This window comes from Carcharodon carcharias, chromosome 12 (genome assembly GCF_017639515.1).
Source record: "Carcharodon carcharias isolate sCarCar2 chromosome 12, sCarCar2.pri, whole genome shotgun sequence".
Taxonomy (NCBI): domain Eukaryota; kingdom Metazoa; phylum Chordata; class Chondrichthyes; order Lamniformes; family Lamnidae; genus Carcharodon; species Carcharodon carcharias.
In genome coordinates, this window is record NC_054478.1 from 78,077,070 (window position 1) to 78,104,280 (window position 27,211).

The following is a 27,211-nucleotide window of genomic DNA, read 5'->3' on the forward strand; positions in this document are numbered from 1 at the left end:
AACTACAAACCAAGACAATTTTGAAAATCTGGAAAGTGATGTCCTAGCATTTGCTAGATTTTATTTGAAAATTACATTGTACCCCAATTAAAGGTAAACGAAGAGTAGGAAGCCTGTTCAAAACTAGGTTTATTTGCTAATACAAGGCATAAAGGTAGCTCGAGAAAAGCAGCCTTCAAAAGAATTGTGTCATAAAATTGAATTGCAGCTCACCTTGCAACTCACTCTTGATAAGGCAACTTTCCATCATATAAAGTAACACAGTGACCATTATTTCCAGCAGCTGACACTCTTCCGTCACCTGCCGTGCCAACTCTTCATTGCTAAATAACTGAACACTAATATGAACAATTCTATTGGACATAGTGTCTGATTCATGGCTCTTAATCAGAGTTTTCATAATGAAGGCATAATGTTGAACGAATGTTTTAGTAAAAGCTATCTGCAAAAAAAAGTAAAAATTAATACTGCAACATTTTATTGCGGCAGAGATTGTATCACAGAAGGTAAGCAGATTAAGAGATAACATGCAGTCCTGTGATGATCTAAACTCATTTTGATCACCTGACAGGGTCAGGAGAGGAATTTTCCCTAGAGTATTTTTCCCTTCATGTCCCATTTTTTGCCTCTCCAAGGAGATTACAAGATGCAGCAGAGGTGTAGGAAGTGTCTAGCCATGATATTCTAGCCATCACAGGGCAAGACAGACTTGATGAACGAGTTCATCTTTTCCTGCCATCCTTTTTGGTTTTGTTTTAACTAACTTTGCTAAAACAAAGACTGGAATCTGCTAAATCTGTCTTATTTAACGAGTGGCTAAAGGCACCAAAGTATTTATTGTAACCTCCAACTAGAGGGCAGTTAAAAGTATCCAGAATTCCTGCTTGGTATACTTTCCAGCACCTTTCCAGGGAAAGCAAATGCATAATCAACTGATCCAACATTTCACCAACACTTACAGGGACAACAATTTGTGTTAACTACCTGAAACACTCTCTACCCTTGGAAGTATGTTGCTTCATCTTCAAAGGATAAGAGGAACACAGTAAGAAACTCATAAATGGTGGAAATTAAGATCAACTACATCACAGGTAGGGCACATGTGCATATCCATTGTTCGCAACACAGAATTTTAAATCTGAGCTGGATCATATTAAAAACTCTCAAGAAAATCCATGCTCAAGGACCTTTCTGCAACTAGTACAAAAACTGCACAAGCAGAGGACTCATCAGGTCAGATTACTTATCTTCTTAGTTAAGGACATGGTTGTTTATGAAAATAAAAATTGAAAAACTTTCCATTGCAAATAATTTGCTTAGTTACATGCTTAGATGACAATACAAGCTGAACAGAGGCAGCAAGGGTTCCACCACTGTGAATTCAACTTTTCCATATTCATTGCAAAAAAAAAAATTCACACAACTTCTTGCTTTAAGATTACAATTTACATGAATAAATTCTTATTCCTTTCTTTAGTCTGAGCACTTGGCAAGACCAGAAAACAATGATGATGCAATTCAGTGCTGCCTTTTCCCCCACCGTAATCTAGGATTTTTATTTGCAGAAATCATTTGTATTTAAGAATATAAATTAGGAATCTGGACTACATGTACAAAGATTTTTTTCAATGCAATCTTAATCTGAGTGGAAGCATAAGCACAAAATGTGAGGTCATGCCATTTTAAAATAACTGACATCTGAACTTGGATCGCCACCAGAATATGATTGCAAAATGCACTTGCAACATTCTGCTCCAACTCCCAAAAACAAAATATGGTAAGGAGGCTGCAGAAAAGGGATAAGCATCTATTCTTTTTATACTATAAAAACTAAAAGAGCAAAATTGCAAACAAAGATGTAAAATGAGCAGAATTGAGTCTCACTCATCTATGTTACAAAAAGTAACAAGCTAGCAGTGTGAATAGCTACTGAAAATCTCATCCACAGAAATATGCTGAAATGTTGGTTTTCTAAATAGAAGTTTCTCAGTTCAGAAATGTAAGGTACATGTCTTCCACTATTTATTGCCATTTCATTAATATGTGAATTGTTCAGCTGGTTAATATGCCAAGTACAAGGCAACTTAAAAAGATGATTAGCCCATATAAATAAATTTTAATTCAATAATTGTTAAAGACAGAGTAACTAAACTTGTGTTACTATAGATATTACGCTCTTTTCCTTGATATCATTATGAACTTGGTACCATCATGAGGTCAGCTATTACAGCATAACTGCATTTTAGTACACAAGCAACTTTAGTATCACATCCAGGTGTTTTCACAACACAAGTGCATTACCTATCCTGTGTTAACCTAATTTCAAGAGACAGATGCAGGAGGCAGTCTTTCAACACTTTGTTTTGATACAGCAGTGAATACAACTCCAGTGGAACATCAAATCCAATAAAGCTTTTGAGGTTTGTTATGGCTTTTATTTAAATAAAGGTGTGCAGACAATTTGGACTGTGCTGTCAATTGAATTTTAATTGTCGGGATGGGAGCTCTGAAGGGTGCAACCCCCAGTGCACTCCTTGACAAAACACACAGTTCAAGGTAGACAATATAAACAGGACATTGCCTTGCTGGAACCAACAATGCAGTTACTCATCTCAGATGTGCAAGTGGATTTTGAACAGATTCACTAAAAATCTTCTATATTAAATTGGGAGATAACATTGAATCTAGTTTACTTCGAGTTGTTACCAAAGATTATTTTAAAACAACATGACTTAAATGTCCTTATCTAAAATAGAAAAGCATTAAAATAACTGACTATTTGGTTTAAGTTAATAATATTTGAACCGTATGCATATAAAGATCCAATATACATACCTTATAGTTCTGATCAGGCAGCATGTTTAGTAGAAAGGTTACCATTTTTTGTGGAAACTCATATTTGACAGTCCAAAACAATATCTCTTCTAGAAAGCATTTATGTTTCAAAATATCCATGATGGATGAATCTGAAATGCAATACAAAAAAGAGAGGGTTTGCATATCTTGTCGGGTGAAGGCTGCTGACTTTAATCTATGTCAAATTCAGGTTTGAATTGGTTTGAAGATTACTGGTATTTAAGGAAGAGTCTGTTGTGAGCACAGATAAGTTCTCATCTGCATCCATCAAGTAATCACAGGAGCATTCTGATCACCTCCAAGCTGATTCAAGTTACTCAGTGGCAATTAGAATGCAGAGTTACTCAGTTAGAAACATCTGAGTGAAGACAAGATTAAAAGAATTAGCTACTTGTTATAAGTATGACATGCCTCATTGATCAAATAAAAGTTCTCGCACTACAAGCATGTCGGACAAGATTTACAAGTGGAAATCCATAGTGTGTGACATTTCTCATAGGTTGTGAAAGTCAAAATTAAAGACAGTTAATGTAACAAAATTTTGTACAATGAAACACTCAAATATCATATAGACTTTTGACTATTACTTTTGTTTTTCCAATAATGATGATGGATGTGTTTTAACGTAGAGTAAAACTTGCGAGTTCAAGATTTCTCCTTGATCATTTTCTTGAAAAAATTCATCTGAATCAGGTTGCAATACCACAGTCACAGACAACAGCTCCTTCTCACAGACTGGAAACTGCTTTACACCTCAATATTCTTCCCTTTTAAACTCAGTTACTTTAAGCTAAATGTGAACTGATGACTTCCATCTATTGTCACATTGAGCTCCAGTGGTTTGTCCTCTTGGATGGGCATGCCCCTGTTCTATAATGTACACACAAGACTACCATTCCCAGCTTTGCATTCTGAACTGGTGTCCTTAGTTTCCTGGTAATAATCATTATAACTTCAAATATCCAAAGATAAATGGAAAAGTAAAGAGTTCCACAACATGTCCAGGCTTTCTACTCAGCAACACATTTTATTACAACAGAAAAAGGAAGTAATTCTGAAATTAGTTCTAGGAAATGATTAGGGCAAATAAGCAGGAGTAGGAGAATGTCCAGTAAACACCAGCCATAATTTAACTCAATATAAAAATTAAAAATGAATGAAAATAGTCAGAGATAAAAATACTTGATGGGAAATTTCAGAGGTAACTAATCCAGATAAATAGCAAAGAAAATTTTGTGAATAAGAAAATGCACAATGGGAAACATTCAAATGGGAGCTGATTTGAGAAATAAGACTACACATTCCCACTGTCGCTGAGTTAAATTCCTAGAACTCCCTCCCTAACAGCACGGTAGTAATAGTAATACAGCTAGAGGTGGTATTTTTGATGATAAACAAAAAGTAAAACAAAACTAAAATAGAGGAACGTATGAAAAATCTAGTGCTGATATTGCAAAAGAAAACCAACCAACCAAATACAGAAAATAGAGATAAAGGAAAATTAGAAAGGCAAATAAGTAGAACAGTAGACTGCCAAATAACAAAAGGAAATATTAATGTTTTTTAATAAAAACATACAAAATGAAGAATAACTAAAGAAAGGGTAGAAAATACTGGAGATGCTCAACAGGTCAGTCAGCATCTGTGAAGAGAGGAAGTAGGATTAATATTTCAAGTTATCATTCAGAAACAGTAACGCTACCATTGTTCTTATAGCAATTTGAATATGAGAAGTATATCAAAGTTTGCAGGCAACACAAAACTGGAGAGCATGATTAATGTGAAGAGTGAAAATGCAATGTCAAGACGATATGAAGAGATAAAAGATTGGGCAGATGAATTGCAGAGTGAGAAATTTGAGGAGAAATAACAAGGAAGGAGCATATTCATTAAATAGTAAATTTCAAAAAGAACGGATGAGGTCAGATAAACAAATCTTTAAAAAAATAACAGGAGGATAAGTAATGAAACTGAAAAAAAAAATGAAGTAGAAAGTTGGAAGTTTTTAAAAGAGGAAAAGGATGGATAGGATACGAAATGTTTGACCAGAAACAATATCCATAAAAGCCTGTAAAAGGAAAATTGGTTGCTTTTTGAAAAAAGTTAAGATAGAGAAATTGGATCTCTCTTTCAAAATGCAGACATAAGTGTGATGAGCTGAATGACCTCGTCTACTACAAAATTCCATGATGCTACATACTTCCACAAAAGCAGCTTTACTATACACATCTATTCACAATATATAATAGGTTTCCAACACAACGTGCAGTTATCATTTTCTTTTAAATTTACCCTTTCACATCTCACACCTCATAACAAACTAAGTTTTTCTCTTCACTTTGTTGTTCATTGGGGACTGTTGGGGGAGAAAGAGTAGAAAAGGGTGTGAAAGACAAAGATTACAATACTAACATGCTATTGTTTTAAAAGCAAGCTCCAAAATGATTTGAAATATTTATGCTGGATGTGCAGGCAAGAAACCACAAAAATAAGACATCTCTATCCATTAAACTAAATATTATAACACTACTCAATTTGCTACCCAATCAAAGTTAACAACCACATCAGCTATGTGCTTCCCAAAGACTGAACACGTCTGACGTTTTGTGGCTTGAAAACAGCAGCATCCATTTTAAATAAAATTATATGAAAACAGAAACGCACCTATTCACCAACATGTTTGAAGCCACAATTGCCATAGGTTGAATTCTTGGTCTTAGCTGCATCACCAGGGGAGACAAGAAGTTCCACAAGTGCTTCCACAAAGAAAATGACATTTAAAAAAACAAGGGGCCACATACACCACTCTGATCTACTGACAAAAGAGAGGCTTCACATCAATTTCTGTAAGCCGACATGTGTTCCAGACAGAAATGAAAATAGCTGGAAAAACTCAGCAGGTCTGATAGCATCTGCAGAAAGGGATACAGTTAATGTTTTGAGTCATATAACTCTTCATCAGAACTGAGGAAAAATAGAAATGAGGTGAAATATAAGCTGGTTGAGTGGGGTGGGACAGGTAGAGCTGGATAGAGGGCCAGTGATAGGTGGAGATTGCCAAATATGTCATAAACAAAAGGACAAAAAGGTGTTGAAGGTGGTGATATTATCTAAGGAATGTGCTAATAGGTGACATTAAGGGTAAAAAGCAGGACGAGCAAGTGACAGATAGACCTAGTGGGGGTGGGGTGGGGGGGGGGGGGGGGGGGGGGGGGGGGGGATCGAAATAGGCTAAAAGATGGAAATGAAACAATGGATGGGAATACATTTAAAAATAATAGAAATAGGTGGGAAAAGAAAAATATGTTTTAAAAATGTAAATAATTAGAAAAAGGGGGATCAGAAAGGGGGTAGGGGTGGAGGAGAGAGTTCATGATCCTAAGTTGTTGAACTCAATTAAGTCCAGCAGGCTGTAAAGTGCCTAGTCAGAAGATGTGCTGCTGTTCCTCCAGTTTGCGTTGAGCTTCACTGGAACATTACAGCAGGCCAAGGACAGACATGTAGGCATGAGAGCAGGGTGGTGTGTTGAAATGGCAAGCGATAGGGAGGTCTGGGTCATGCTTGCGGACAGACCAAAGGTGCTCTGCAAAGCGGTCACCCAGTCTGCATTTGGTCTCTCCAATGTAAAGGAGACCGCATTGGGAGCAGCGAATGCAGTAGGCTAAATTGAGGGAAGTGCTGCTTCACTTGAAAGGAGTGTTTGGGCCCTTGGACGGTGAGGAGGGGGGAAGTAAAGGGGCAGGTGTTGCACCTTCTGCGGTTGCATGGGAAGGTGCTGTGGATTCAACAATACAACATAATTAATTGTTGATGGAAGAAAGTGAGTAAAGTGATCCACTTTTAGTACTTTTCTCTGTACAGTGAAATCCCATCCCACTAGGTCTAAGTACCACAACCTTACGTGGATAAACTAACTGGGAAAAAAACTCAAGAGTATCTGAACTTAGGCAGGTGGACAGTATTCTTCTATTGTGCCTTCATTTCTAGCAATACTGAATGGACCCTAGTACAGGCAGCTTCAGCAAGGCAGAATTCTTCTGTATTTGTAACTCTTAAACTGTGCAAATAAACAGCTGGGAAAAAAATGGATACTTACTAACAGATCCAAATAACTTGCATCATAGAAACTAACTGCCCCTTGAAACCATGGACACTTGTAAATTATGAGCTGCAAACAGCCTTTAATGCACCATGTCCACTTACAACTTAAGGCAGACAAAGTAGCAGCAGATGATAAAAGAACAAAAAATCAGCTTTTGTTATTTTCTTTCCCTAGGACCCCTAGCAGCAGAGACACCACTATTTCTGGGATTGAATATTTTCACAACACTATCAGAGACAGAAGAAGTCTCTCTGTTGCTATGAATACTGTGTGAAGAGCACCAATACATTGAAAGTCAGGAATTCCCAAGCAGGCTGGAAAATGAGTCAGGAATCGGTGGTTGCGGGGGTGGTTGGGTCAGCTCTAAAATTGTCAGGAGTGGGCAGAAATGGAGAGCTAGGAATGGGGGCAGAGGTGGATAGGATAGTTTCTTTTATCCTCCAGGACACTGGCCCAAATACTGCAGTGAGTGGAAAAGTGACAGGTCTCATTGCTGATTTCAAAGAAGGATGCCCACAAAGATCCGGCAATCTCTATGATACCTTTCTCAATTAAGTTGATTCTGGAACAAGATCTAAGGGCTCCCTGCCATCAGCAAAAGTGATGTCATCAAGCAGGCTAAGTGACCAAACAGAGTGAACATTCTCAAAGGCAGCAAACCAGGAAGTAAAAAGGCTTTAGCATTTTCTTGTAATACTTTTAAGGAAAGCAAAATGAAGGTTGGGACATAAACATGGGATTAAGGTAGAAGCAGAAAAAACAAACTTAAAAAAATAGATTATATTGAATTTTTAAGCATGAAATGGAGAAATTTGACATTACACAAATAAAAGATTAGTTTTACCAGGCTAGAGAAGTTGTTCAGCGGTAATTATGACCTAGTGCACTTTTAACAGACCTCATTCAACAAGGTGTAACTTAACTTTTTCAAAGCTTTTACAATGAGACCAGTAACAAGTAGAAGTTCACAACAAATTAGCGATCTCCAATTGTTTTCCACAACAGCTCACCCTGTGGAGATGTGGAAAATCAATGACAGGAACTTCTAGATTTCTTGTTTAGAACAAGTATATCCTAATGTCATAAGGTGATGTAAATTTCAAAGAATAATGACAATGAATGCTAACAGTATTACAACTGCAAATCCAGGCTATTACTTCCATGTCGCTGCCATCCACCTCCACCCCCATCCCCACATAACCGCCACAATTTGGCCAGGAACTGTAAGGCGCTACATTCTATCAAAAGCTTACAGCAGGCTGCCGCAGTAGCAGGTCCAAGAATTTCCCTCAGTGGAAAAGGGCTATAAGGTGGCAATGGATCAGGAAGCCCAATGACAGAATATTAACAGAAATCACGTCCAGTTGGAAAGTCTCAACAATAAGCACAATCCCAAATGAGGGCAAGAAAAAGGAATACTGCAAAAGATGCAGTAAATCCTGAAATGTTTGGCTCATCTGGTTTACTGTACAGACAATGGCCATTTTGAAATTCAGGGCGCCTGCAAATGAAGGACAACTAATCCAGAACAAACTCAAGGGACAGATTGTCCTTCTTCTGGTGTTATTTAATGCTATTATTCTAAAGTCCCTTAGGGGTCCCTAATTTACATGTTTCACCAAGTCTACAGCTTGGGGTTTCAAACTGATGTTTACAAAGGAATCAAGATTTCTAATTTTTTTTTTTCGTATTTTTACATTAATATTATTGTACGTTAATGTCAGTTCTTGCACCTGAATAAAACATGCTTTCTGAATTGATATTATTTTCCTATGGGGAGCCGATCATGAACCAGATTATGGTGCTGGCAAAAGAGCAACACTTGCCCTTCACTTTGCTGCCAACTAGCCACAGAGTTCACAGCATAGATTTCCTCTGGCATCTTTTCAACCACCTCTAAACACGATCTGTGGAGCCTGTGAGCAGGACAAGAAACAACAAGGTTCTTCAACCAGAACAAAGAATCCTCACAGACACATGAAATCCAAAGGAGCAAGTATAATGCCAGAAATATGGAGGAGATTTAAATGATACGTATACAGAAAGCAAAATAAATATTGGGCAATACGGAATTGATTAAAGAGACACATGAAAGAGACAGATATTAAAAGGTCGATTATCACCTATCGCCCTCTTTCAGCTGTTGAATCAGAGCTCATGTTGAACACCACTTGTAAGAAGCACGGAGGGCAGCAAGGGCACAGAATGTATTCTGGATGTCCATCACCAAGTGTAGTTCCGGGGTGCATCTACTGACCAAGCTCTAAAAGGACATCGCTACCAGACTGGGCCCACGGCAGGAGGCGAGAGAACCAATACGAGGGAAAAACCTACTTCAGCCTAACCAATCAACCTGTTGCAGATGCATCAATCCTTGACAGTGTTGGCAGAACTGACCACAACAACTCTTGTGGAACCAAGACCTGTCTTCACACTCATGACACCCACCATCATGCTGTGTGACACTACCATCATGAGTAATGGAACATATTCAGATCAAATTTAGCAACTCAAAACTGGGCATTCATGAGGCAGCCCCTCAATACTGCTCTGCCATTTGATAAGATCATGGCCGATTAGATTGCGGCCTCAACTCTAGATCCTGCCTACCCCCCGATAACCTTTGATTCCCTTGTCAATCAAGAATCTAACTAACTTAAAAATATTCAATCACCATGCCGCCACGGCTCTCTGGGGAAGAGGATTCCGCTGACTAACAACCCTCAGAGGAAAAAATCCTTATCTCTATATTAAATGGGAGACCCCTTATTTTTAAACTGTGTCCCCTCGTCCAAGTCTCTCCCAAAAGGGGAAATATCTGCTCAGGATCTTAGATGTTTCAATAAGAATACCTTTCGTTCTTCTAAATTCCAATGGATACAGGCCGAACCAACCTCTCCTCAGAAGATAACCCCCTCATCTCAGGGATCAGTCAAGTGAATTTTCTCTGAACTGCTTCTAATGAAATTTATACCCTTAAGTAAGGAGGCCAAAACTACACACACTACTCCAAATGTGGTCTTACCAAAGCCCTGTACAGCTGCGGCCACACTTCTTTACTTCTATACTCGATTCTCCCTGTAATAAATACCAACATTTCATATACCTTCCTAATCACTTAATAATCTACATGCATTATAACTTGTTGTTGTACAAGAACATCGAGATCTATCGTAGTCTCGCTCCATTTAAAAAATATACTCCATTTCTATTCTACCTGCCAAAGTGGACAAGTTCACATGTTCCCACATACTCCATCTGCCAAATTTTTGCGCACTCACTTAACCTATTATAAATTCTTCTGTAGACTCTTTACACCCTCTTGACAACTTACTTTCCTATCTTTGGGTCAACAGCAAATTTAGCAACCACATATTCGGTCCCTTTATCAAAGCCATTGCTATAGATTGTAAATAGTTGAGGCCCCCACACTTATCCCTGTGACACTCCACAGCTTGCCAACCTGAAAGAGACCCATTTATCCCTACTCTTCCTGTTAGCTAACCAATCCTCTATCCATGCTAATATGTTGCCCCCTTACACCATCAGCTCTTATTTTGTGTAGTAACCTTTTGAGTGGCACCTTATCAATTGGCTTTTGGATATCCAGGTACATCACATTTATGGGTTCCCCTTTATCCATGTTACTTGTTATTTCCTCAAAGAACTCTAATAAATTAGTTAAACGTTCCCTTTCACAAAACCATGTTGACTCTGCCTGATCACATTAAGACTTAAGTCCCTGCTATAACCTCCTTAATGAAAGATTCTAGCATTTTCCCAATGTGAGATGATAGACCAACTGCACTGTAGTTTCCTGCTTTCTGCCTCCCTCCTTTCTTGAATAGAGGCGTTACATTTGCTATTTTCCAATCTGAAGGGACCTTTCCAGAATCTAGGGAATTTTGGAAAATTACAACCAATGTACCTACTATCTCAGCAACCACTTTTTTTTTTAAAAAACGACACCAGGATGCATCCGGTCCGGGGGACTCGTCAGCCTTTAGTTCTATTTGTTTTCTCAGTACCTTTTATCTGTTGATTGTAATTGTTTTAAATTCCTCCCTCACTTGTATGTCTTGATTTACAAGTATTTATGGAATGTTATTGCTGTCTTCTACAGTGAAGACAGAGACAAAAAGCCCGTTCAAAGCTTATGCCATTTCCTTATTTCCCATTATTAATTCCCCAGACTCAATCTCTCTCTAGACGACCAAAAACATTCACTTTAGTTACTTGTTTCCTTTTTAAACACATGTAGAAATTCTTATCTGTTTTATATTTCTAGCTAGCTTTCTCATATCTAACTTCTCCCACCTTATGAATTTTTTCATAATTCTTTGTTGGTTTTAAATTCTGTCCAATCTTCTGACCCACCACCAATGCTTTTCCTTTCAATTTTATACTATTCTTAACTTCTTTCTTTAACCATGAATGGTCTGTCTTTCTCAGTCTCTCTCATTGGAATGCATCTTTGTTAAGTGTTATGAAATATCTCCTTATAACTATCTGCCACTGCATCTCTATCATCCTACCCTTTAATCTAGTTTCCCAGTTCACTCAAGTTTAAGACAATAGTCTTAGACCCACACTTCTCACCTTCGAACTGAAAGTGAAATTCATGTTATGATCACTGCTACCTAGAGGCTCCTTTACGATGAGGTCATTAATTAATCCTATCTCTTTGTATTTTACTAGTCTAGAATAGCGTGCTCTCTGGTTGGCACTAGAAAGTGCTACTCCAGAAAATTTCCCCAAAAACACTAGGAACTCATCTTCCAGGCTACTTTTGCCAATCTGATTCATCCAATCCATACACAGATTAAAATCACCCATTTTTATTATAATACGTTTATTACAAGCCCCCATTATTTATTCCTGTCTCGGGTGTCCTACAGTGTAACTACTGTTAGGGAGCCAATAAACCACCCACACAAGTGACTTCTTACATTTGCTATTTTTTTTCTCTACCCAAACTGATTCTACACCTCGATCTTTAGAACTAAGATTATCTCTCACTAATGTACCAATGTCATTCTCAATTAACAGAAGTATCCACCACCATTTCCTACTTCCTGCCCTTCTGAAATGTCAACAACCCTTGAATATTCAGGTTGCAGCCTTTGTCACATTGCAGCCATGCCTCGTTCATGGCTATCAGGTTATATATGTTTATTTCTATTTGTGTCGACAGTTCATCCGTTTTGTTACGAATGCTGTGCACATTCAGCTGCAGAACCTTTAGTTCTGTCTTTTTACTGTTTTTGCAAACTCTGGTCTTATCTGCTGGCGTACTGTTCAGTTTGTACTCCCTGTTCCTCCCTGCCACAGTGATTATCATCACCTTGATTGCTACTTTGCTCTCTTGCCTTGTCCTCTCCTTTTAATTTACCACATCTTCCCTCACGCGATCCCTTTCCTCCCTTCTTTATTTTAAAGTCCTTTCTACTGCCCTAGTTATATGACTTACCAGAACACTGGCCCCAGCATAGTTCAAAAGACCACCATCCCAAAAGTGCAGCTCTCACTTTCTCCAGTAATGGTGTCAATGCCCCATGAATCAAACCCATTCTTCCCACGCCAAAATAAAAGCAAAATTCTGCAGATGCTGGGAATCTGAAATGAAAACAGAAAACGCTCAAAAAACTCAGGTTTGGCAGCATCTGTGGAGAGTGAAACAGAGGTAACATTGCGAGTGAAGAGTCACATAGACTCAAAATGTTAACTGTTTCGCTCCCCAAAGATGCTACCAGACCTGCTGAGTTTTTCTAGCATTTTCAGTTTTTACTTCCAATTTTTGAGCCAAGCATTCAACTCCCTAATCTTATTTAGGTTATGCCAATTTGCTCGTGGCTCAGGTAATAATTCAGACATAATTACCTTTGAGCTTCTGCTTTTTTTAATTAAACCCCCAGCTGCTCATATTCCCTAAGCAAAACTTCCTTCCTTATCCTACCATTGTTGTCAGTACTTGGGTTGACCACGACAACTAGATCCTCCCCTTTCCAATGCAAATTCCTCTCCAGCCTCAATATGTCCCAAACCTTGGCACTGGGTAGGCAACACAACCTTCTGGACACTCACTCTCAGCCACAGAGAGCTGCATTAACCCCTTCATTATAGTGTCCCCTATTACCATTACATTCCTATCTACTCCCCCAGCTTGAATGGCTTCCTGTACCATGGTGTCATGGTCAGTCAATCACCCTGCATTTATCCATACAAACTGAAAGAACTTCAAACCTGTTAGATAATTGCAAGGGCTACGGCTCCTCCACTTCTGCATTCTCAATCCTCATTTGCACTCGCCCTCCTGACCTTGACCAGCAACAAAATCAGACGATCCTATCTTAAGGGGTGTGACTGCTTCCTGGAATAAAGTGCCCAGGTAGCGCTCCCATTTCCTGATGCATCACAGTAGTTGTAGCTCAGCCTCCAGCTCACCGAATCAGAGCCAAAGTTCCTCGAGCCGTAAGCATTTACTGCAGGCTTGAGTTCCATGGATCACACTGGTGTCCACAAGCTCCCACATTCTGCAACTACAGCACATCACCTGGGGCTTGGCCTAAATAGCCAAGTGGTTATGGTACTGGGTTTGTAACCCCAAGATCAAGAGTTCAAATCTCACAATGGCAAACCATGAAACAATGTAACTTCATCTGAAACAGATGGAAACGGGTTTGTACTCGAAAGAGTTATTGCTTAAAAAAGCTGAAGCCTCACTACCTTCTTACATACCTTCTGCTTGCATCTCTTAATTATAAGGTAGCTACTTAAAGGTTATTTAATTTAAGTTTTTTCAAATTTCCAGCTATTTACAGACCCACCCTAACAGCAGTTACATACCAACCAACCAATTTATGGCTTTCCTGTGTTTTTTCCATACTCAGTGAGCATGCAACGAATCCTGAAGGCTGCCAAATTTAGCGAACTGAAGTGAAGACCCAGGGCCTCGCTCTCTATTTATTATCTGCAGATTTTAGGTACTCCTGGACATGTCCAGTTCCTCTCACTCCCTGAAGTTTTTTTTTCTTTGTTCTTTCCTGGGATGTGAGCATTGCTGGCAAGGCCAGCATTTGTTGCCCATCCATAACTGTCCTTAAATGGAAGGACTTGTAAGGCCATTTTAGGGAGCAATTAAGAGTCAACTACATTGCTGTGGGTCTAGAGTCACATGTAGGCCAGACCAGGTAAGGATGGCAGATTTCCTTCCCTAAAGGTCATTAGTCAACTAGATGGGTTTTTACGACAAAGTTTCACGGTCACCATTACTGAGACTAACTTTCAATTCCAGATTTATTTGTAGGAGTTCAAATTCCACTAGCTGCCATGGTGGGATTTAAACCCATGCCCCCAGAGCATTTGCCTGGGTCTTTCGATTACTATCCCAAAGACATTATCACTATGTCACCATCTCCCCCTGAAGTGACGTGAAGGCCCTGAGCCTCGCTCTCTATTCGTCTCAACTCACTGAAGTTGTGAATTTTAATACATCAGCAAAGGCAGAGTTATATACACCATGATCTGCAACCTTATGGCCTGCCATATCCCCCAATCTACCATTACCATCAAGCCAAATTCAATCAACAGGGTAGAAGGGCCTGCCAGGAGCAGCACCAGGCACACCAAAATAAATGTTGTGCAAACTTGCAAAGTCATAACACAGCTATAAAATGCATGCTATAGACAGAGTTAATTGATCCCAGAACCAATGGATCTGATCAAAGCCCAATAAACCTAGTCATAAATGGTGGACAATTAAAAAAACCAATGGGAGGTGGAGCCTCCATCACCATCACAGATCTCAATGACAGAGAAGCTTGCAATAATCTTCAGCCAAGAGTACTGAGTGGATGATCCATCTCAGTCTGCCCCACAGATACCCACCAGAGAAGCTAGTCTTAAGCCAATTCAATTCAGTCCATGTGATACCAAGAAATGGCTTATCGCAAAGGATACAACAAAGGCTATGTACAGTACTGAAGACTGGCACTCAGAAACTAGTCACAGCTTTGTAGGGGGTAGCATATTGGCATGGATAGAAAATTGGCTAGCTAACAGGAAGCAGAGAATTGACATAAATGGGTCTTTTTCTGGGTTGGCAAGATGTAATGAGTGGTGTGCCACAGGGATCAGTGCTGGGTCCTCAACTTTTTACAATTTATATAAATAACTTAGGTGAAGGGACCGAGGGAGTTGTTGCTAAATTTGCTGACAACACAAAGATAGGCAGGAAAGTAAATTGTGAAGAGGGCATAAGGAGGCTACAAGGGGCTATAGATAGATTAAGTGATCAGGCACAGATCTGGCAAATGGAGTATAATGTGAGCAAATGTGAAATTGTTTATTTCGGCAGGAAAACTAAAAATATTATCTAAATGGTGAGAGATTGCGGAGCTTTGAGGTGCAAAGGGATCTGGGTGTCCTAGTGCATGAATCGCAAAAGGCTAGTATGCAGGTACAGCAAGTAATTAGGAAAGCTCATAGAATATCATTTATTGTGAGAGGAATTGATTACAAAATTGGAAGTTATACTTCAGTTGTACAGGGCACTGGTGAGACCACACCTAGAGTATCGTGTATAATAGGGGTCACCTTATTTAAAGAAGATGTAAATGCTTTGGAAGCCATTCAGAAAAGGTTTACTAGACTAATACCAGGAATGGGCAGATTGTCTTATGGGAAAAGGTTGGACAGGTTAGCTTGCACCCACTGGAATTTAGAAGAGTAAGAGGTGACTTTATTGAAACATAAGATGCTGAGGAGTCTTGACAAGGTGGATGTGAAAAAGATATTTCCTCTTGTGGGAAAATCTAGAACTAGGGGTCACTGTTTAAAAATAAGGGGTCGCTTATTTAGGACAGAGATGAGGAGAATTTTTTTCTACAAAGGGTCGTGACTCTTTGGAACTCTCTTCCTCAAAAGCCAGTGGAAGCAGGTCCTTCGAATATATTTAAGGCAGAGCCAGATAGATTCTTGAAAAACAATGGGGGAGGTGAATGGTTATCAGTCGTGGGCAGGGATGTGGGGTTGAGGTTACAATCAGATTAGCCATGATCTTATTGAATGATAGAGCAGGCTCGAGGGGCTGAGTCGCTGACTCCTGCTCCTAATTTGTATGTTGAAATGTTCAGCCAAGCTGTTCCAAGCTGCTACAAAACAGAGTACCCAACAAAGAGGGAACTTGCCCAGGTCTCTCCAATGTGGCCAATTACTGCCCTATCAGTCTACTCTCAATCATAAAAGTGACAGGTGTCAACATTGCTATCAAGCAGTACTTACCCAGGAATAACCTGCTCACCAATGCTCAGTTTGGGTTCCGTCAATGCCACTCTGATCCAGACCTCATTAAAGCTTTAGTCCAACCATGAACAAAGCAACATATTCCAGAGGTGAGGGGGGAGTAGCTGCCCTTGATATCAAAGCAAATCAAAGCAATCAAAGATTTGACCAAGTAGGGCATCAACAAGCCCTAGCAAATGGAACTCAACGGGAAACCGGGGGACTTTCCACTGATTGGAGCCATACCTAGCACAAAGGAAGATGTAATTGTTGGAGGCCAATCATCTCAGTCCCAGGATATTGCTGCAGGAGTTCCTTAGGCAGTGTTTTACTTCTGTGAACTTGCATCCACCATTAAGTCAGAAGTGGGGATGCTCATTGATGATTGCAGTATTCAGTACCATAATGAAGCAGTGCATGTCCACAGCAAAACCTGGACAAACATTCAAGTCTTCGACTGCTAAATGGAAAATAACAGTTGTGCTTCACAAGTACCAGACAATGATCATTTCCAACCAGAGAGAGTCTAAACATCTCTCCTTGACATTCAACGGTATAAACATCGGTGAAGCCCCACCATCAACAACCTGAAGATCAACATTGATCAGAAACCTAACTGGACCAGCCATCTAAATACAATGGCTACAAGAGGTCAGAGGCTGGAAATTCTGAAAGGGCAACTCAAACTCTGACTCCCCAAAGCTGATCCACCATCTACAAAGGCACGGTTGGGCGTGTAATGGAATGCTCTCTACTTGCCTGGATTTATGCAGCTCCAACAACACAAAGCGTTTGAGAGCACCCAAGAGAAAGCGGCCCACTTGACTGGCACCCCAAAAAATGCTCACTCCCTCCATCACTGCCACACCATATGTGACCCTCTAAAAAGGTGCACTGCAGCAACTCGCAAGGCTTCTTTGGCGGCACCTTCCAAACCCACAACCTCTATCATCTGGAAAAGCAAGGGCAGCAGGCATATGGGAACACCATCACCTGCAAGCTCCCCTCCAAGGCGTATACCATCCTGTCTTGGGAATATAATCACTGCTCCTTAATTCTTGCTGGGTCAAAATCCTGGAACTCTCTACTTAACAGCACTGGTACTTACACCAAATGGACTACAGCAGCTCAAAAAGGCAGTTCACCATCACCCAAGGGCAATTAGGATGGGCAATAAATGCTTGCCTCGCCAACAATGTTCACATCCAACGAACATAAACACTAATTTTGAGGAAGTGAGCTAACACAATTGTAAAATTATTTTTTCATGGTCAGAGAGATTGTTCAGCAGTAATGGTTACCACACTATTAAAAACTCAGTCACACCTGAATGCTGCAACCCCATCTTTTTCATCCATTTTTAATGCAGAACTGGTGTCAAATAGATCAAGTTCACATCACTGCAATAATTTCAATGCCAAGTCCATCAACAAGGACTGCAACAGCACACCTGTGGATGACCAGCATCCCTGATAACAACTTCCCTATTTTCACATTGAACTGCGCACTTGCGGAGCTACTATCCAATTTCCCTTGAAATAAGGGGGAGCATCAATTGCCTCACCATTATTGTTATCACAAAATCTTTGTCCATATCTTTTGGAAATTAGAACAGTGGGTCCCAAGATCGTAAATATTTACAGTTTGTTTACAATAAGCACAAAAGTTGTGCTACAGAATAAGCTGGCATTTCTTTATCCACTTTTATCCCAATTACAAAAAGTTGTAATACAATTTGGGTCAATTTATTGGAGGGCACTTAAACGCTAACCCAGTTTACCCAATCTTGAAACAAATACGAAAAATGCCAGCAGTACACAGCATGTCAGTCAACATCTGTGGAGTGAACATGCAAGTTAACATTTCAGTTATAAATCTTTATTCAGAACAGAAAATAAAAGACAGACCTGCAAATTGATGAAATTAGAAAGAGGAGAAAAAATTTGTATTAAAGTAAGACAAATCCAGGGAACATCTCTTATGTAACAGATCATCAGTCATATGAAAATGGATGATCTGGTAATTAAAAAACTGAAAATCTGTATATCAGGTAGTATTTTTTTTAAAATTAATTCACGGATGGGCTTCGCTGGCTGGGCCAGCATTTATTGCCCATCCCTTGAGCAGATGTTGGTGAGCTGCCTTCTTGAACCGCTGTAGTCCATGTGGTGCAGGTACACCCACAGTGCTGTTAGGAAGGGAGTTCCAGGATTTTGACCCAGCAACAGTGAAGGAGCGGCGATGTATTTCCAAGTCAGGGAGGTGAGTGACTTGTAGGGGGAACGTCCAGGTAGTGTTGTTCCCATCTATCTACTGCCCTTGTCCTTCCAGATGGTTGAGGTTGTGGGTTTGTAATGTACAGTTGAAGGAGCCTTGGTCAATTCCCGTAGTGCATCTTGTAGATTGTACACACTGCTGCTGCTGCTGTGCGTCGGTCGTGGTGGGAGTGAATGTTTGTGGATATGGTGCCATTCAAGCGGACTGCTTTGTCCTGGATGGTGTCAAGCTTCTTCAGTGTTGTGGGAGCTGCACTCATCCAGGCGAGTGGGGAGTATTCTATCACACTCCTGACCTATGCCTTGTGGACAGGTTTTGGAGAGTCAGGAGATGAGTTACTCATTGCACGATTCCTAGCCTCTGACCTGCTCTTTATTACCACAGTATTTATATGGCTAGTCCAGTTCAGTTTCTGGTCAATGGATGTTGATAGTGGGGGATTCAGTAATGGTAATCCATTGAACATCATGGGGTGATGGTTGGATCTCTCTTGTTTGAGATGGTCATTTTCTGTCACTTGTGACACGAATGCTACTTGCCACTTGTTAGCCCAAGCCTGGGTATTGTCCAGGTCTTGCTGCATTTGGACATGGATTGCTTCAGTATCGGAGTCACCACCAAAGGTGCCGCACATTGTGCAATTATCAGCGAACATCCCCACTTTGGACCTAATGATGGAAGGAAGGTCATTGATGAAGCAGCTGAAGATGGTTAGGCCAAGGACACTACCCTGAGGAAATCCTACAGTGATGTCCTGGAGCTGAGATGGCTGACCTCCAACAACCACAACCATCTTTCTTTTGAGAGAGGTATGACTCCAAACAGTGGAGAGTTTTCCCCGATTCCCATTGGCTCCAGTTTTGCTAGGGCTCTTTGATGCCACATTCAGTCAAATGCTGACTTGATGTCGAGGGCAGTCACTCTCACCTCACCTCTGGGGTTTAGCTCTTTTGTCCATGTTTGAACCAAGGCTGCAATGAGGTTAGGTGCCAAGTGGCCCTGGCAGAACCCAAACTAGGCACCAGTGAGCTGGTTATTGCTAATCAAGTGCCACTTGATGGCCCCTTCCATTACTTTGCTCACGATTGACAGTAGACTGACGGAGGTGGTAATTGGCCGGGTTGGACTTGTCCTGCTTTGTGTGTACAGGGCATACCTGGGCAATTTTCCACATAGCCGGGTAGATGCCAGTCTTATAGCTGTACTGGAACAGCTTGGCTAGGGGCGGGGCAAGTTCTGGAGCACAAGTCTTCAGTACCATTGCCGGAATGTTGTCAAGGGCCATAGCCTTCGCAGTATCCAGTGCCTTCAGCTGTTTCTTGAAATCACGTGCAGTGAATTGAATTGGCTGAAGACTGGCATCTGTGATGGTGGGGACCTCAGGAGGAAGCAGAGATGGATCATCCACTCGACACTTCTGGCTGAAGATTGCTGCAAATGCTTCAGCCTCATCTTTTGCTCGACTGTGCTGGGCTCCTCTGTCATTGCGGATGATACTTGCGGAGCCTCCTCCCCCAATGAGTTGTTTAATTATCCACCGTTATTCACGGCTTGATGTGGCAGGACTGCAGAGCTTAGATCTGATCCGCTGGTTGTGGGATCGCTTAGCCCTATCTATCACTTGCTGCTTATGCTTTTTGGCATGCAAGTAGTCCTGTGTTATATCTTCACCAGGTTGACACCTCAATTTTATGTATGCCTCGTGTTGCTCCTGGCATGCCCTCCTGCACTCTTCATTGAAGCAGGGTTGATCCCCTGGCTTGATGGTAATGGGAGAGTGGGGGATATGCCAGGCCATGAGGTTACAGATTGTGTTCAAGTACAATTCGGCTGCTGCTGAAGGCCCACAGTGTCTCATGGATGCCCTGCCTCAAGTTGCTAGATCTGTTCTAAATCTATCCCATTTAGTACAGTGATTGTACCAGAGAACACAATGGAGGGTATCATCAATATGAAGGTGGGACTTCGTCTCCACAATGACTGTGCGGCTGTCACTCCCACCAATACTGTCAGATGCACCTGTGGAGGCAGATTGGTGAGGATGAGGCACACTTTTCCCTTTTGTTGGTTCCCTCACCACAAGCTGCTAGACTGGGTTTGGGGCAGTGTCATTTAGGACTCAGCAGCTTGGTCAGTAGTGGTGCAAACGAGCCACTCTTGGTGATGGATATTGAAGTCTCCCACCCAGAGAGCACCCTTGACACCCTCTGCTTCCTCCAAGTGGTGTTCAACGTGAAGGAGCGCTGATTCATCCACCTTCCCTCAGCTGTATGTGGTAATCAACAGGAGATTTCCTTGCCCATGTTTGACCTGATGCCTTGAGACTTCATGGGGTCCGGAGTCGATGTTGAGGACTCCCAGGGCAACTCCCTCCCAACTGTATACCACTGTGCCGCCACCTCTGCTGGGTCTGTCCTGCCGGCAGGACAGGGCATACCTGGGGATGGTGATGGTGGTGTCTGGGACATTATCTGTAAGTTATGATTCTAAGAAGATTGACTAGTCTATGAGACAGCTCTCCCAATGTCAGCACTAGCTCCCACATGTTAGTAGGGTCGACAGGGCTGAGATTGCCATTGTAATTTCCGGTACCTAGGTCAATGCCAGGTAGTCCATCCAGTTTCATTCGTTTTTTTTTCTGACTTTGTAGCGATTTGTTACAACTGAGTGGCTTGCTAGGCCATTTCAGAGGGCATTTAAGAGTCAACCACATTGTTGTGGGTCTGGAGTCAGGCCAGGTAAGGATGATAGATTTCCTTCCCTAAAGGACATTAGTGAACAGATAGGTTTTTACAACAATCAACAATGGTCATCACTGGACTTTTAATTCCAGATCGCAGACCTGCCATGGCAGGATCTGAACCCGGGTACCCAGAGCATTATCCTGGGTCTCTGGATTACTAATCCAGCAACAATACCACTACACCATCGCCTCCCACTAAAATTAAAACAGGTTTGAAACTAATGCACCACAAAAACAGAAACTAAGTGACAACTCAGACATCATTTAATAGAACAGATCAGTTAACATTTTAGGCACAGTTTTAAGGATGGTCTGCACCGAGAGTTTCTTTCTCACAGGTGCTTCTTATCCTGCTCAGTGTTTTCAGCATTTTCTGTTTGTCCTTCAGATTTCCAGCATCTGTAGTTTTTTAGTTGTATCTTTATTTTCAAAGTAAAGTCTGAGATCAATATTAAAACCACAGAACTGCAGAGTGCCTAAGAGAAAGATGAGACTCCCCTGCTAGCTGGGAATTGGTTTAACTATAACAATGTACAATAACAATGACACAGTGCAAATGGGAGGGAGAGTTAAAGAGGACAGCCAAAGGTAGGTTGCGGTTGCACTTACAAGCAGAACAAATGAATTAAGCTGTTGCTGTTTCCACACTGTGAGGAAGGAGATCATACCACGAACAACAAACACAGAACACTAGCTTCAGGTAAGTAAAAATATACTGTTGTACATATAGACAGTGTGTGTGAACATCATAGAATAGATCAGACTGTGATGCCTTCTACTTTTAAGGCTGACCCATGAACAATGGCCACTTTGGCCATAACTAGTACCTGAGGAAACAGAAATTGATTCGACATGTTCATGAGTAGAGGAAGGGTGACAAAGAAAATGCAGATCCAGCAATAGCAATGATTCCATAAAATCATTAGTTATAAATCACTAACCATTAGCAATAAGGTCTTTAACAAAATATACCTTTGGTGCTGTTGGAGAGTTTAACCCTCTTCCGTTTGCCAATACCTTGACTTCCATCCTGCTCCTCCTGAAAAATGAAGGAATGTCTGTTAAGGAAAGGGTCTGTTAAGGGTCACTGTTTAAAAATAAGGGGTCGCCCATTTAAAACAGAGATGAGGCAAAATATTTTCACTCAGAGGGCCATGAGTCTTTGGAATTCTCTTCCTGAAAAGGTGGTGGAAGCAGAATCTTTGAATATTTTTAAGGCAGAGGTGGACAGATTCTTGGTGAGCAAGGGGGTGATAGGTTATCAGCAGTAGGTGGGATGCAGATTTCAGGTTACTACCAGATCAGCCATAATCTTATTAAATGGCGGAGCAGGTTGGAGGGGCTGAATAGCCTAATCCTGCTCCTTGTTCTTATGTTCGAAAAATTAAACTTACCTCCCTTAATTTAATTTTTGCCCCTGCTAGAGAGTTGTTGTAAATTACCTTTTGAAGGAAATGGGGCAAAATCTTATTGAATTGCACATTTCTATCAAGCATGCAAAATAGCTTGATAGAGCCACCCCAGTTTTGAATTAAAACAAGACCATTACTTAACGGTGACAAAATTAATTCTTTTGAGTATTTGAAAAATCTCAGAATTACATTTTTAAATCAGTGTTTGAGAATGCATTTCATATTCTAAATGGATGGGACTTAGATCCACTGGTTTATAGTGACAAAATCAAATTCATTTTTTATTGCATGTAATTAAGGGATTTTCTGCAATTTAGATTTGATTCTGCAATTCCATGTTTTCCTGTGAAGTCACAAATAATTAATTTTAATCAGTTGAAAGCAATTTCATCCCTGAATTAGAAGGTTGCAGGTTTACATCTTCCAAATACTGAATCATATAATCTAAGATGACCCTTTAGTACATTACTGAGTAGTATGTTGCTGGAAATGCTGTCTTTTAGATGAGACTTTAAGTATAGACTTCATTTGTCTGTCAGCTCAGATGGAAGTCAAAGATCCCAAGGCACTATGTAATGAGTAGGGAGTTCTTTCAGTATTTTGGACAATATCCCTCCCTCAACCAACAACATGAAAATCAGATTAAGTAAACACTTATATATTTGCTGTCATCTGGATCTTGCTCTGTGCAATTTAGCTACATAACAATATACTGTACTCCAAAAAGTTAAAAATAGTACCAAACTTAAAGAAAAAGCATATAATTGCACAAAGATGGGTGGCAGGTCAGAAGATTAGACAGGGTATATAAAACAGCAAAGAATGACTCACTGATTAGTAAGGATGGAAAAATTAAGAGTATGAGAGAAAGCTAGCTAGAAATATAAAAACTGATGGTAAGAGTTTTTATAGGTATTTAAAAGAGAAAATAGTTATCAAAGTGAGCATTGATCCTATAGAAAGTGAGTCTGGGAATTAATAGTGGCAAATAAGGAGATGACAGATGAATTTAACAGGTATTTTGCATTGGTCTTCACGATAGAGGATACAAGTAACATCCCAGGAATAGTTGTAAATCAGGAAATGGAAGGGAAGGAGGAACTCAAGAAAATTATAAATCACCAGGGAAGTGGTACTGAGCAAATTGTTGGAGATGCGGGCTGAAATGTACCCGGGTCCTAACGGACTTCATCCTATGGTCTTAAAAGATGTGGCTAGTGAGGTAGTTGATGCGTTGGTTTTAATTTTCCAAAATTCAGGGAGGGTACCAGTAGATTGGAAAATAGCAAATGTAACTCATTTATTCAAAAAGGGAGGGAGACAGAATGCAGGAAACTACGGGTCATTTAGCTTAACATCTGTAATAGGGAAAATGTTAGAAGCTGGTATTAAAGACTTTATAGCGGAGCACTTGGGAAAAATTCAGGGTAGAGTCAAAATAGTTTTGTGAAAGGGAAATCATGTTTAACCAATTTATTGGAGTTCTTTGAAGTGGTAACACATTCTGTCCATAAAGGGGAACCGGTGGATGTACTGTGCTTGGATTTCCAGAAGTTATGTGATAAATTGCCACATCGAAGGTTATTGCGAAAAAATAAATAAAAGGTGGTGCTAACATATTGGCATGGAAAGAAGATTTGCTAGCCAACAGGAAACAGTAGGCATAAATGGATCTTTTTCTGCTTGGCAAGATTTGGTGATTGGTGTGCCACAGGGATCAGTGCTGGGCCTCGACATTTTACAATTTATATAAGTGACTTGGATGAAGGGACTGAAGGTATGGTTGCTAAATTTGCTGATGACACAAAGATAGGTGGGAAGGTAAGTTGTGAAGAGGGCATAAGGAGGCCATAAAAGGATATAGATAGGTTAAGTGAGTAGGTAAAGATCTGGCACATGGAGTATAATGTTGGAAAATGTAAAATTGTCCATTCTGGCAGGAAGAATAAAAAGCAAGCACATTATCTAAATGGTGAGAGATATCAGAGCTCCGAGATGCAGAGGGATCTGGGTGTCCTAGTGCATGAATCGCAAAAGGTTAGTATGCAGGTATAGCAAGTAATTAGGAAAGCTAATAGAATGTTACTGTTTATTGCGAGGGGAATTGAAAACAAAAGTAGGGAGGTTATGATTCACTTATACAGGACATTGGCGAGGCCACATCTGGATACTGTGTACAGTATTGTTCTCCTTATTTAAGTGGGGGATGTAAATGCATTGGGAAGCAGTTCAGAGATGGTTTACTAGACTAATATCTGGAATAGGCAGGTTGTTTTGAGGAAAGGTTGAGCAGACTATGCTTGTTTTTGCTGGAGTTTAGAAGAATAAGAGGTGACTTGATTGAAACATAAGATCCTGAGGGGTGGATGTGTTAAGGATGTTACCCCTTGAGGGAAAATTTAGAACTAGGGGTTACTGTTTAAAAATAAGGGGTCTTCCAGTAAAGACAGAGATGAGAAGAATTTTTTTCTCTCAGAGGGTCATGAGCCTTTGGAACTCTCTTCCTCAAAAGGTGGCAGAAGCAGTCTTTGAATATTTTTAAGGCAGAGGTAGATAGATTGTTGATAAAGGGGTGAAAGGTTATCAGGATAGGCGGAAATGTGGAGTTAGGTTACAATCAGATCAGCCATGATCTTGTTGAATGGTGGAGCAAGCTCAAGGGACCGAGTGGTCTACTGCTGCTCCTAATGCATATGTTCTTATGTATGTTTTAATTCACTTGTAAAGTACTTTGGAGCATCATGAATAAATGAAAAGTACTGTGCTACTTCTTCAATTTTCACAGATGTATTTTCAACCTAAATTATCTCCACCGATATAAATTTGATAACACCTTCACATGCAGGAAGCACTAACAACTTGCACCATACTTCTAGAACACTCCAAACTGTTATTTGCTTCGGTTTATACTCCTATGGTAAAGTGTACTGTAATAAGTTCCTGATAACCTTTCAATCAAATAACCAAGTCATGAATGCTTTTGAAAAAAAATAGCCCTTGAAGTTTGCACACCAATAAGGCTCATTCAGTTCTATCCAGGGAACCTGGTGACAAAATAATGTTTTATAATCTATTGGAGTAAGCAGCATTTATGTGCATCTCTTAACCCATCTGAAATTGAGAATGCCCAAAGAGAGTTAAAAGACAACCTTCACTGATTATTACTTCGTTGAAGTCAACAACAAGTGATTTCTAAATGATTTCTGATGAAAGGTCATCTCAGCCTGAACTGTTAACTCTGCTTTTTCTCCACAGATGCTGGCCGACGTGCTGAGTATTTACAGCATTTTTTAATTTCAGATTTCCAACATCCACAGTATTTTGCATTTGTACAAGTGATTTCTAATTCTTTTTATATATGAAGAATTAGGACTGACCTAATGGATTGCCTCATCTATAATTATCGAGAGTTAGAAACCAAATGGAAACTACATGGACGCAACTTCCATATAGCTCACATAAAATTATACATTAAAAAGATGAAAATTCAGCAAATGTCAAGCTAATGGCTTATAAAAAGATTGACTAAAGTAGTGAGACATTTTTCATTTCCCAAACAGATTACCCTATGACCTCCAAGATTACCAATTTAGTGATGATTTCTGCCAAACCGAGGACAGTTTTGTGCTTGTACCCCCATGCTAAAAACAGGGCTGAAACTAAAATTCATTTCCACACAAGATTCTTAGAATCATCATAAAAGGGAGACATTCATCATACTAGGCCGACTTTGAATATCATTGGTTCTGAAGGTAAAACATTAGCATCCGAACTGTTTCATCAATTTCCCAGTGTTTATATTTAAACTACCTCATCAGACGAGTCCATCTGTCCTGTTCCTGCTGTTGCACCTTTCAAGATAAAAAGAAACATACCAAACCATTAGCTGAATTGCTGATGAGAAAAAATAGCAACTCAATATAGGATGAAAAAATCTAAACATGATTATTTCATCACATTTGAGCACAACAATCTTGAACAAACTGAATGTATATTAAGACCTCTTATGCTACTAAATAAAAATTGGTAGCCATCAAAATTCTAACGAACAGTGTAGGAAAGAAGTGGTTTGTGTAGGTCCCACATTGGGGGACAGGAATTCCCCATTCAAATAGCTTACTATTAAGTATCACCGTCTAAAATAAGGAATAAGTATAATTTATTCATTTTTAACCTGGGCTACTGCAAACAAAGAATGCTTCAAATGTCTACATGGATCAACTTGGCTCAGTTAGCAGGAATTTTGCCTCTAAACCAGAAAGTTCTGGATTCAAGTCCCATTCAAGGACTTCAGCACATATAACTAGGCTGACATTCTTGTGCAGTGCTGAAGGAATGAGATATTAAATTTGATGACATGTTAAAATTAGGCTTTGTCTGTTTGTTCAAGTTGTTCAAGGAAGGCATCAGGAAATCTTCCCCATGTGCTGGCCTTTTTTCCAACATCAAAAATAGAAAATTATTTTTACTGCATAAACCTTAGAATTATGCAAATTAAACTACAGAACAAAACCAAGCATTTTTCTAATTTCATTTTGA

The 27,211-nt window shown here is 40.1% G+C and overlaps 1 protein-coding gene across 6 annotated transcripts in view; it reads right to left on the reverse strand.

Moving 5' to 3' along the window:
• The window catches only part of ubr3 (ubiquitin protein ligase E3 component n-recognin 3), a 345,071-nt gene that overhangs the window by 278,842 nt on the left and 39,018 nt on the right, over window positions 1-27,211 (reverse strand). For all 6 annotated transcript variants that reach the window (XM_041201112.1, XM_041201111.1, XM_041201114.1 and 3 more), the window contains 4 exons: window positions 26,483-26,523; window positions 22,233-22,299; window positions 2,836-2,966; window positions 214-442 (listed from right to left, as the gene is read on the reverse strand). In XM_041201112.1, coding sequence (XP_041057046.1) covers window positions 214-442; window positions 2,836-2,966; window positions 22,233-22,299; window positions 26,483-26,523 — 468 coding nt within the window. The remainder of the gene's footprint in view (window positions 1-213; window positions 443-2,835; window positions 2,967-22,232; window positions 22,300-26,482; window positions 26,524-27,211) is intronic.